Source organism: Borostomias antarcticus, assembly GCF_949987555.1.
Source record: "Borostomias antarcticus genome assembly, chromosome: 4".
In the NCBI taxonomy this organism is placed as follows: domain Eukaryota; kingdom Metazoa; phylum Chordata; class Actinopteri; order Stomiiformes; family Stomiidae; genus Borostomias; species Borostomias antarcticus.
The window spans coordinates 14797565-14810064 of NC_140237.1; the positions used below are offsets into that span (position 1 = coordinate 14797565).

Sequence of the window (12500 nt, forward strand, 5' to 3'; positions counted from 1 at the left end):
GTGGGGGAGGTCAGCCTTTCGTCAAACAGTCTGATCCTTCACAGAGGCTGTTGCATGACTTACGCTTGGTTTGCTTTTCCTTTGATACTGTGTACTGCCTAACAATGAATGCCTTTAAACGGCTTGATCTTCAAAGGAATGGTATCAGGTCGTAGGGAATAAAGCAAACGTTCCTCCTTATCAGAAGAGATGGAGTTGATGTGGGTAACGGTTGTAAAGGTGTGCTGTGCCTGGTTGGGACAGGGAGGTGGACATCCCCATCTGCCTGGTGGGGAACAAGCAGGACCTGAGCCACGCCCGCCAGGTGTGTGAGGAGGAGGGCCGGACCTTGGCCCAGGAGAACCGCTGTCATTTCCAGGAAGTCTCCGCTGCAGAGGACTATCTGGAGATCTCAAACCTCTTCACCAAGCTCATCCGTCATGTGATGGAGCACCTGAAGTATCGTGCCGACCGACGGCGCTACAGTGGCTCCAAGTCCATGGCCAAACTCATCAATAACGTCTTTGGCAAGAGGAGGAAGTCCGTGTGAGGGTGGGGTGTGGGGGTTCATGTAAGCGGGATTGATTGTTGATAGGATGCCTGGAGCCTGACTGTGTAGTTGGCATATCATGCAGATAGACAGGACTTCAATATCAGCTTATTGTTTATCATCTGAAGACAAAATATCAGATGTTGTGCATCGTATCAATTGAATGTAGAATGGACGTCTCTCAAGAGTTACATTTTCTCTACTATTTCCAAACTATCTGAAGGAAAATTGGGTTCCAATAGTCTTCAGATGTTTTATGGATCTCTGGGAGAACATGTTTGAAATTGCATCAAGGAATGTGTGTGCTACAAAGAGGAATGTGTGTGCTCCAAAGTCTGAATGTACAATTCACCTCTCAGAGAGGGCAGTAATGAGGTGAGAATTATGGGTAAATTGCCTCACTATCAACATATTATGGCATTCGACTTCAGATAAATCTCTATTGAATTCTTGCTGTGGCTGTATATCATGGATCTGTTTCTCATTTTATGTTGTAACAATGGGTAAAATTGCTTTTCTGTGGGAAATACACAAACAGCAATATTCTTCCCTTACATGGTAATAATGGAATAATAATGGCACGCGCAGCTATTTTTTTTGCATGCACATACTCTGTTGATTTCCTCTGTTCACAAATATGCAGGAACCTGCACTTGTATTATATACTGTAGCCTTCTATCAGCCAATATCTATAACTGCATTATATAGCACACATAGCTTCCCTTCCAGTCTTACTCCTTTCACATGAGTATTAGTGGATAATTGCACTTACCATTAGCAGATTATGTCTTATGTAATCTAGCTTGTAATTAAAGAGCTATGTGGGTGTCTTGAGTATTGAATTAATTATTCAATAAAGTGATATCTTTTTTTTCAAATGTAGCCAATGATTCAATATATTCATAGTTTTGCTCTAGTCAAAGCGTGCCTTATTCATCATTGAAAAGTGCTTCAAATATAAACTATTTACTGCTTGGAAAACAGCAGTACTGTGCTTTGGTTTCCTGTGATGTATCTCATCTGGTGGTCATTATCTTTGCACAGAGAAGAAACACTGATTGAATTCAGCTTGTAATATCTTAATGGTTTCAAAATATTGCTGCAGTGTGTGGAGAGGTTCACTTTATATCTTATGTCTGTTCAAACCCCTATCCCCAAGCTGGAATGCTTTTTACTTTGTCTCTGTTCCCAATAAAGGATTTAATACGACAGTTATATTTTATGTATTTTCTATTCAGCTGTATGAAGAGAATTGGGTCATATGCCTATACTTTAAGTTGTAGAGGTGAAATACCAGCTACAGATAGGCGTTAAATGTGCATAAGTTTATAATTGGCCATCTGAAGAACTAGAAAATAAGAAATAACCCATCAGGTAAACCTGCTTAACATGCCTTCACACTGCTGGCAATCTCTTATAAAACATGTTTCAGAATGAACTAAAGTACCGTAATAGTTTGGATCAATGGATTATATGAAATCACTATTATTAGGACCACTGAAGGACGTTCTAGGCTTCTCCATCTGATGCCATTCGTTAGAAAGGAGTCTGGGCATTTAGTGATTAGTGAATGCATCAACAGCCTGAGACGTAGGCCGAATAAGTAATAGGACCATAATTCTCCACTAGATGGAGACTAATCACCACTGTTTTATCAGTGTTTTAGGTTGCAAGTTTTACATTGGAAACTGCATACAGCAACATACATCTTTGAATCGATGCATTATACTTTTTCGGAACTGCAAGTAAAAATGACAAATTAAGACTAGCCTTTTCTAGTATCAGAATAGATATACCTGATTCATTAACACATAGCATCTTAAAGACATCTAGACATCATACGTTTGAACAAAACAGTTAATAATAATTTAAATAAGCGAAAATAACGAGATGAATAAATGACTATCAGTATACAGATATTGTAAAGAGCCCTAACTGTAGAGCGCTATTGCAGTAAAATTCCCATTGCCATTTCCATTGTCCCTGTCCAGTTGCCGTAGTCCCATCAGCCTCTCAACGGCGCATCGCTTTGTAAAGTTTGTACACAAGCGTGTCCCATGCGTGCAGCGTTCCTACCGCAGACTGCAGTTGGATGACCACAATAAAGGAGCACCGCTGAGACCCACTGCACATTTAAAATACGGTAAATGCATTTGCATATGCAACACTAGCTATCTCGAACTGATCTCCCATCTCCCAGGAACAGTAGACAACTAGCGGGCTGGTGAACACAACTTCTTACTGTCGTTGCCATGGCAACACACGCTTAACCTGCGGTGTAGCAAGTAGACAGCTAGTTTATAGCTCACTAACTAACTAGCTAGTTAAACTAACATTCGGTATTTCAGCTCAGTACGTTTTATTCAGTCTGCATTCATTTGGTCTACATTATTGAATTTCATATATTGGCAAATTATTGTAAAGAAAAGATATTTGATGACCTAATCTTTCCCCAGATTCCATGCTAGCTAGTGCTAGCTACTTTAGTTCACAACAAAAATATGTGTAACGTTACGTTAAAAGGAACCGTTCAAACCTCGTTTTGCTTTTAATCAGCTGCACTCTGAGTGTTTGAAACATCACTGAGCATTGAAACAATCAACGTATTATGCAGGTGCTATCATGCCAGACAATTATATTTAGCTAGAACAGGTCATAGGAAGTTAATTGCTGCTTGTATGAGGTTTCAATGATTATGTGTTTCAAGCAGTCCGGGATCCTCTTGACACCTCACTTTTCTTGGTTAGTAAGCTAATGTCATTGTTTCATGGTTTCCTCTAATGACACGTTTGTAGAAGCTGAGGTCTATCAGCTTTAGACAGATTGTTGTCTTATAACAATAAGGCACCCGCTGATATGTCCCACAGAAGTGTCCTTATACAACACAGCAATAGACATGTAATAAGCTCATATATTGGGTCTACATGCCCATACATATCTACTGTTCAGTTTTCTAGACTGTGACACAGTAGGCTCTAAGATAGAAGCCCAGTTCTAATATCTGGTTTAATGAAATGCAACAACATGATATCAGACACCCTTTGATAAGATCACCACCCTTGCGGGTGACTATATCCCCCTGAAGTCTTCAGAAAGCCAACTAATTAATTTTCATTTTGTTCTCATCCTTTCATTCCTATTGCGTGGTTAGTTTAGGCCTTCTGGCTTTTTTTCTTCTTCTTTTTTCTCTCCGAAAGATGATTTGTGTCAAAAGGGTGACTGAAGTTTAAACTCAGCTGTTAGGCTATGCTGCCTATAGTTTGTTGTTCACAAACGTTCATTTGCAGTCCTTTACATTCTGAGATGCATTCTCTCAGTGCAGTGGTCCTTTAGAGGCCATTAGAGAATCTGTGGCTTAGTTTTTTGTTTTTTTTAATATCTATTTTTTCAAGATGTCTGCTGTCGGTTCCTGAGGCTCGGGTAATGCAGAGATTAGCCAATATTGTGATTAAACCAATGAGAGATGCTTTTTGAATGTGTTGAGCCTTATCTCCTAGCAACATGTGTAGTCCTCTGAGCAAGCAGAGCAACTTGATCTTTTGCTTCCCTTCAGCAAAGTATGTTCCTTGTGCCTGTGAACACTTATCAGCCATGACCTAAGAAGACAAAGGGAATTCTTGGAGGGCACACTGAGTGGCTTGTTAACAGGGGCACTAATACTTAGGACTGCAGAGAGGAGAAATGAAAAAGCACCTTCAGTTTCTCTTGCTTGTGTCCATCTGTTGAAGCTGATAGTCAGGTACAGAAGTTCAATGGATATACTTTTAAGGATAGTAATTCATTTTCATCCTAGCAAATACAGAACACTGCAAGTGTAGACACACAGTTCATGGGCATGGAGGGTTTTGCAGTGTAAAAGCAATCCTTATGTTGGTAACAATACAAGCCAACACATTCAACAGACCAGTTGGGCTCACTTTGACAGCTTTACACAGTAGCAGCACTGCCAACTCGTGAACAGTCTTTTCATCAGATAGACTTAGCTAGGCTAATCCTTTTCCGTTTAATGACGCTACTCATCCTGCCATTTAGAAGAAATAAATGCCCCAATATTTGCATTCCAGACATCAGTCTTCCCTCATCAGGTAATGCAATTCCATGCTTCATTAGGACTGCAGAGTTTATCATTTGTCATCAGAGCCAGCTGTCAATAAATAATTAAGTTGGAGACGAGGAGAATGAAATATGTTGTCTGGAACAAGGATGAGGACTGTCTACGATCTGTAGACACACTGACCATGAGCAGATGAGAGGGGACAGGCTAGGAGGAGAGACCAGAAAGAAAGAGATAGATGAGGGGGATTGAAGGAAAAGAGGAGAGAGAACTCTAGGGAGGCCCAGAGTTATCTCTGTGTCCAGGGCCTCCAGGCATCATTACAGTGTCACGTTGAATTTGCATTCCAAGCTGAAACACAGCATCATCTCCCTCACAGTTGAGCGAAACAATGCGTGTTTTCCCTCCACAAACCATCAGTAAATAAAGACTAATGGTCTTCTGACCGAATGGTTGAAGAATGAGAAAGCAGAGGAATCGATTGCTGACATTCTATCTGCCATAATTAGCCTACCGTCTGCTGGGATCTAATGGCTCTGCGCAGGAAGCATGTGTTTCCTGGCTAGGAGGACGAGTGTTGATGTGTTTATTTTCCTGGATCTCCATACGTGATTGGGGCGGGAGTAACTCAGTAGGTAGAGTAGCCCTCTCTCGATTCTAGCTCCTCCCGGCAACATGTCGAAGACACAGAACCTCAAATTGCTCCCAATGAGCAGGCTAGCACCTTCTTTGGCAACTGCCCCCATTGGTGTGTGAATGTGTGTAGAATGGGTGAATGAGAGGTCATTGTAAAGCGCTTTGATAAAGTGCACTCCATTTACCATTTTACCATACGTACCAGTAAAGGGCAGGCTACACCAAAAAGGACCACGCTACTTGATGCAATCATAACATGAGAAAGGTATCCAACCTCAAGTTAAATTACAAACTGAAAAGGAAACCACATTTCCCAGCAATCCATGGTCTGCTGCTTGACAGGTTCTGCGGTTTTAACCTGTAGGCTACATAATGTGTAAAAGTAATCAGTGAGGATTAAATATACGTTTTCATTCGCTTTTTATTTTGCGTGCAGGTCTGATGGGAGGCGCTCAGAGGCAATAACTAACATGGACCATTTTGGGCCTGCCACTTCCTGGTAAGTATGCAGTTCCTCCTTGTGACTGAGCTAATGTACTGTAGCCTTCCCTATAAGGCTCTTCCTTTACATGCACATGCTCAGGAAAGGGGTCCGTTAACACAGATGTAGTTAGCTGAACCCACGTTTTTTGCCTCTCTAAATGTATGTCATTTAGGCTGCATGAGTGCCAATATTGTTACAGGAAGCCGTAGATTAATTTGGAGTGCAGTCATGCCTCTTCTGCATATTCCATTCGTCATGCTAATTCACATTTTAATTAATGTCCGTCAAGCCCTATGGTTAAAGCATTACTCCAAGGCTTGACTACCCCATTACCGAGAGGCTTTGATACTGAGTAATACACTGAGCTATATATGATCATTCATTGTCCAGATTCCAAACTAAGCTTGGTGATTCTGATATTCAGATTTGAAATAAATCAAGCAACATTTATTTCTCACTGAGCTGTTATGAAAGCTCTAAATTGAACTCACGTTAGCAATGCGGTCAATCTCTACTTTGAGTCTAAATCTATTAGCTTAACTGACATTAGCCTAGTTTAAAAACAGACTAATATGCTTCATTACTATTTTCTAGTTTGATCAAACATGATTGAGATGAGACAAAAACGTTGTTGTGTCGTTCTTCCTGTCTAGCACAGTAGTAAACCTGTGGTTTAAAGCAGCCAAGGACCAGTGGTGTGGATCATTAGTGACCCATTTTAGGGTCAGACGTCTCCCTGACACAACCCTGATATCCCGTTTCCTCCACGCTGGCCGGGAGCTGGTCTGGGCCCCGTGGGTGGAGCCAGGGCTGGGGCGCACCCAACCTCATGGGGCTCCTACAGAGCACCAGGACCCGGGCTGCAATCCACCCATCACACACCTCTCCTCTCCTCTCCTCTCCTCTCCTCTCCTCTCCTCTCCTCTCCTCTCCTCTCCTCTCCTCTCCTCTCCTCTCCTCTCCTCTCCTCTCCTCTCCTCTCCTCTCCTCTCCTCTCCTCTCCTCTCCCTCTCCTCTCCTCTCCCCACAAACGAGCTGTGATTGAGGTGATTGGAATTTCCAGAGGCTGTCACAATCGTTTTGATTAGCAAACAGACGGGAGGTAATGGGAGAGACAGGCCTGTTATGAGAGCCCAGTCAGGGGGAAGATAACGCAGCAGAGTGAAGAGGTTAAAGACACCGCTTCCTCGTTAATAATTAATTGCTGTCCGTGTGGCGGATCCACTCCACTGCTCACAGTCATCACTTGATAATTGCTTTACATTTAATTTGGGTTTAGAGAGCTTTTTTTTTTTTTCTTCAAGCCTGGTGCATTGTGCTTTAAGTTTGGCTAATGTGAACTCGACAGACATCGGACTGGTCAGAGAACAACGGTTCTGGTAACATGATGTATGATGGTAGATGATGGTAGATGGTGATGTGGTGTATGATGATTTATGATAGTAGCATATTGTATGCTTTTATGGCGGTGTGTCATCATTAATAATTAGTGTATTCTAAATGATCACTTGTTAGGACTTTTGAAAGGAAATATTATGTTGATACTATTATCAAAGTATACACACCTAATTTGAATAATCAAAAGTTAATTCAGACAAATGTGATTAGGCTACTCATAAAGTTTGTCATGACATTATTACTTTACTCAGGTCTACTGTACATTGTGCCCTTATCCTGGTCTTAAGTGGCCCTATACTGCACTTCAGTGCATCACTTTTCTATCGTTCTACAGTACTTTGCTGTAATCTGAAATATTGCCAAAATGGCTCTTAACTTCAAAGTCAAAACAGGCGCATCTCAGTGTCAAGACGTAGCAGACTCCTTTTTCTGGAGAGAGCCAATCCCATCATCATAACTGTCAGAGGAGGACTCATGAGCCAGATTAGGCCTGAGGTCCGAACACAGGCTTCCCTTTGACAGGAGGAACACACCACAGGCTTAGAAAGTGCTACGGTTGACGACCTCCTTACCTATCAATCAATCAACCTTTTGATCGTATTGGGAAATGTGTTAAAAGTGTTACCGCACATTTATTCACATAAATAATCGCCCTGCTTCTTCGTGCAGGCTCCCGATCCTTTTTCCAGGTATTTTAACTTTTAGCTAAGCGACCAAACGGAGTTGCCAGGTGCTGTCTCTGCCCTCCTGGTCACGCCGGGCTCCTTGGGACAGCCTGCTCCTGGTCCCGTTATGGGGGCCCCTTCAGCCGCAGACCTGTCACCGCGGCAACAGAGTCAGGCCACCTACTGACCGACTGGCTGTCCTCCCTGGGTCATCCCAGTTCAGTCGTCCATCGGGCTGGGCGGGGCCTACTGTGCAGCTTCACAAGCACTCAGGGGTGAAAATTAACTTTTTGGCTCACGGTGAGTCTCCTGCCAAGGGGACTGTAGATGAAAAAATCTACCGGCCAAGTATATATTTTTTTCAGATAGCCTTCCCAAATCTAGTCGCCAATTGGAAATTTTACCTGCATTTGGCCGGTGGCAGGTGTACATTTTCAGCCCTGCACACTTGATGACATGGAGTTAGTCTTGCATAGCCAGACCTATCTCCACACTTCTACATAGCCAGACCTATCTCCACACTTCTACATAGCCAGACCTATCTCCACACTTCTACATAGCCAGACCTATCTCCACACTTCTACATAGCCAGACCTATCTCCACACTTCTACATAGCCAGACCTATCTCCACACTTCGTTTACGCTGTACCAGAATCTCTCGGCCCGAATCAGATTAATTTGCATCGCCAGTCTCGCCACTGATTGGGCAGTGTGACAACGAATTACAAGGTTTATTGCCAAAACCTACATCCGTTGAGTCAGACTAGAATGGAGTTAACCACCAGTGCATCCACGATAATTACGCTCATCCCACTGTGTCGTGAAAAACGATCCTTTTTTTTTTTTCTTTACCGAGGACACGCTGAACAGATACTCTCGACTATATTGCATTGTGATTGCGTTCTCTAGTACGTCTCCGGCACCGGTAATCACAGGCTGCCCGTCTCTTCCCGTGTGTGTGATTCACCCAGCTGTGAAGCCCCTCATCTCTAGATGACAGAAGCAGATGTTGGTGGTGCCGGCATGAAAATGGCCTCCCAGTGGATCCGCGAGAGCAGCGCAGAGAAGAAGGTGCCCCACACGCGCATGGAGGACGAGGCAGACATCCAGGCATGTACAGCGCTGTACATCGATGTTGACTAACCCTAACCCCACACGCACGTGCCCACACACACACACACACACACACACACACACACACACACACACTCACACACACGGGTGACCTCTACAGTACACCTCATCTGCACTAGAGGAGGATCACAATCCATTTTCCTCTTGATTGTGCCTCCCTCCCTCCCTCCCTCCTTCTCTCCCTCCCTCTCTCCCTCCCTCCCTCCTTCTCTCCCTCTCTCCCTCACTCCCTCTCTCTCTCCCTCTCTCCCTCCCTCCCTCTCTCTCTCCTTCTCTCCCTCTCTCTCTCTCTCTCTCTCTCTCTCTCCCTCTCTCTCTCTCCCTCTCTCCCTCTCTCCCTCTCTCTCTCCCTCTCTCTCTCCCTCTCTCTCTCTCTCCCTCTCTCCCTCCCTCCCTCCCTCCCTGGGGTTCCACTGCTCTCTTTGCCAAACCTGCAGCAGACAATGCTCAGCCTTGCATGCGCCGAGATAATGATCAAGTTAATTAGACCTGAGATTGAATGAACTGCGGCAGCAACTTAATCATTTGTAACTTGATTAGAAATACTATATTCTGCAGCTCTAGAGGCCAGCAAAGTTTCCCTTTTTTGAGTGCCTGAAAGAAAATTAAAGATCCACTTCAGGATTCAGGTCTCCAGTTAAAAGTAGCATATGGAGGCAGCGGAAGACACCCCAAAACCCCGCACCCTCAAACCCTGGCGATGAGCCAGGGGGAAATGTCCCTGGAACGGTTCTACCTAGTTCACGGAGCACACGTGAACTTCCTTTCTATTAATGCCTCCTCTGCTATCCCCATAGCAAATCTACTCATTTGGGAGGAAATTAGGTCAAGGTAGCTTCGGGGTCGTCTGTGAAGCCACCCACATGGAGACCATGAAGAAATGGGCCATAAAGAAAGTGAACAAAGAGAAGGTGAGTGCGCCAGCGTTTCCCCACGGGCAGCTTGTTGTCCGCCGCGGTGAAAACAGACACTCTAAAGTCAGCCAAAAGTCAGACAAACAGTGTAACGTCAGCCCCACACACCTCTGCAGTGGAGCCGCTCACGCTGTGTTTGTTACCCTCCGCACAGGCTGGGAGTTCAGGGGTCAAACTGCTGGAGAGGGAGGTCAGCATACTCAAACGTGTGAATCATGCTCACATCATACATCTAGAGGAAGTCTTTGAAACGCCCCAGGTAAGAGTTGAGGCTGCATACTGTCTTCTTAAGTTAGTAGCAGACATGTAGCCACTAGCCATACATGTGTGTGTGTGTGTGTGCGTGTGTGTGTGTGTGTGTGTGTGTGGGGATGATGAGAGCATAGGAGTAAAGTAGCCAGTACATGTGTCTGTGTGGTGTGTATTCCAGTTGTCAATAGCTAGCTCTGTGTGTGTGTGTGTGTGTGTGTGTATGTGTGTGTGTGATGTGGTGTGGTGTGGTGGTGTGTAGTTCCAGTAGCCAGCTGTGTGTGTGCGTGCGTGCGTGCGCATGCGTGTGTATGTTAGTGTGGTGTGTGTTCCGATAGCCAGTAGCTAGCTGAGTGTGTGTGTGTGGTGTGTGTTCCGGTAGCCAGTAGCTAGCTGTGTGTGTGTGTGTGGTGTGTGTGTTCTGGTAGCCAGTAGCTAGCTGTGTGTGTGTGGTGTGTGTTCCAGTAGCCAGTAGCTAGCTGTGTGTGTGTGGTGTGTGTGTTCCAGTAGCCAGTAGCTAGCTTTGTGTGTGTGGTGTGTGTGTTCTGGTAGCCAGTAGCTAGCTGTGTGTGTGTAGTGTGTTGTGTTCCGGTAGCCAGTAGCTAGCTGTGTGTGTGTGTGTGTGTGGTGTGTGTGTTCTGGTAGCCAGTAGCTAGCTGTGTGTGTGTGGTGTGTGTGTTCCAGTAGCCAGTAGCTAGCTGTGTGTGTGTGTGGTGTGTGTGTTCCAGTAGCCAGTAGCTAGCTGTGTGTGTGTGGTGTGTGTGTTCCAGTAGCCAGTAGCTAGCTGTGATTGTGTGTTCCGGTAGCCAGTAGCTAGCTGTGTGTGTGGTGTGTGTTCTAGTAGCCAGTAGCTAGCTGTGTGTGTGTGTGTGTGTGTGGTGTGTGTGTTCCAGAAGGTGTATCTGGTTACGGAGCTGTGTGAGGGTGGGGAACTGAAGGAGCTCCTGCAGAAGAACAAGCGCTTCAGCGAGGAGGAGACCAGGCACATCATCATCAGCCTGGCGGAGGCCATCGTCTACCTGCACAAGAAGGGTGAGCCTCCCCCAGGGGCGCGTCGGCTACTCACCCAGGAGCGCGTCCGCTACTCACCCAGGGACGCGTCCGCTACGCCAAGAGAGCAACGCCACACAGGCTGAACATCTGTAGAGCAGCGTCAGATCATGCTTCACATCTGGGTGTCGTGCAAGAGAATGGAATATCTGATATACCGTAGGGGCATGCACACACACACACACACACACACCGATTAATTATTCCAACACCATTACCTACTGTGGTGTAGAGAGTGTTGAGAGAGGGTTGTGGGTAAATTGCGTGCAGAGGGAACGTGTAAATTGGGGATATCAGGGTGTCATCGCTCTCTCCCAGTTAGATTGCTTTGCCCTCGTTGATGCCTGATAATCGGAGAGATGATCCTACATTATGGCTCTCAGTCATTATAGAAGCTGGTTTATTCTAATAATGAGATAACAATGAACAACTGCCAGGCAAAAAAAGTACCCCTTTTAATTGAGTCTGAGAGGTTTATTTGATGATGCTATGCCCCCCCCCCCCCCCCAGATGAAATCTCTAGTTAGAGGTAATTTAGGACATTGCCTGGCAATGAGACACCATTACATGGGGCTAATGACTCATTTACTACGAGCTGGGGGAGGAATGCTGATTAATAGGTGTGTTTTCACCCTGACGAGTCCCTCAGCGCTGGTGTGCCTCACTTCTATACCGCTAATGGCGGCAGTGGGGAGGTGTTAGCTGTGACTGTGTCACAGGAACAGTAGGGCCCTTAGTGTCATAGAGGCAGTCAAGGTAACACAGACCATAAACATCCATTAACCTTCTTCAGCACCGGCATGATGAGTGTTCTGTCAAGGCTTTGAGTCTGTATAATTCATTTAGCACGGAGTAATTTGTTTTTACTCCCATGGAATGTTGCTGTGAATTAATATGATAGGATTTTGTCCGTCAGTTTTTTTTTCCTTGTTGCCTGCGTGCCATTGCCACCACAAAGATGAAGGGCTTTAAAATACAGCACTACAAAGCACATTACAACCAACAATTACAGTCAACAGTACCATAAGAGCATGCTGTCCCTTTTCCAAACTCAATTACCTTAAGGGACAGTATCAAAAGGTTAGTTAACAAACTCACTTGATATGCGTAGTGCTACTGCCGAACTATCCACTATCCACCAACCTCTGTATCTACAATACCACATTAGCATTTTGTCAAATTATGTTTTGTTAAATGCTAATGGAATTTTATCAACAAAGAAACCTTTTTTTAAATAGGTTAGTAAACAAACTAACAACTGCTGATCTATCCATGCCATGTAATAATAGTCGGCGTTACTGTCCACACACACAGATGGTATTTTATTTCTGGTGGGTACAGAGTTACTGAAGTGGCTGTCGCCTCGACCCCATCTCCATTTACATT

At 44.7% G+C, this 12500-nt stretch overlaps 2 protein-coding genes across 2 annotated transcripts in view; both read left to right on the top strand.

Annotated features, from left to right (window-relative positions):
* rerglb (RERG/RAS-like b) overlaps positions 1-529 on the top strand; it is a gene marked incomplete at both ends in the record, with an annotated part of 3626 nt that extends 3097 nt beyond the window's left edge. Inside the window, one exon of the mRNA XM_084436878.1 lies at positions 244-529. Within this exon, the coding sequence (XP_084293004.1) occupies positions 244-529 (286 nt within the window). The remainder of the gene's footprint in view (positions 1-243) is intronic.
* An 8258-nt stretch (positions 530-8787) lies between these two features.
* The window catches only part of stk33 (serine/threonine kinase 33), a gene marked incomplete at its 3' end in the record, with an annotated part of 9970 nt that continues 6257 nt past the window's right edge, over positions 8788-12500 (top strand). The window contains exons 1-4 of the mRNA XM_084437350.1: positions 8788-8877; positions 9699-9812; positions 9970-10074; positions 10958-11096. Coding sequence (XP_084293476.1) covers positions 8791-8877; positions 9699-9812; positions 9970-10074; positions 10958-11096 — 445 coding nt within the window. The 5' untranslated portion in view covers positions 8788-8790. The remainder of the gene's footprint in view (positions 8878-9698; positions 9813-9969; positions 10075-10957; positions 11097-12500) is intronic.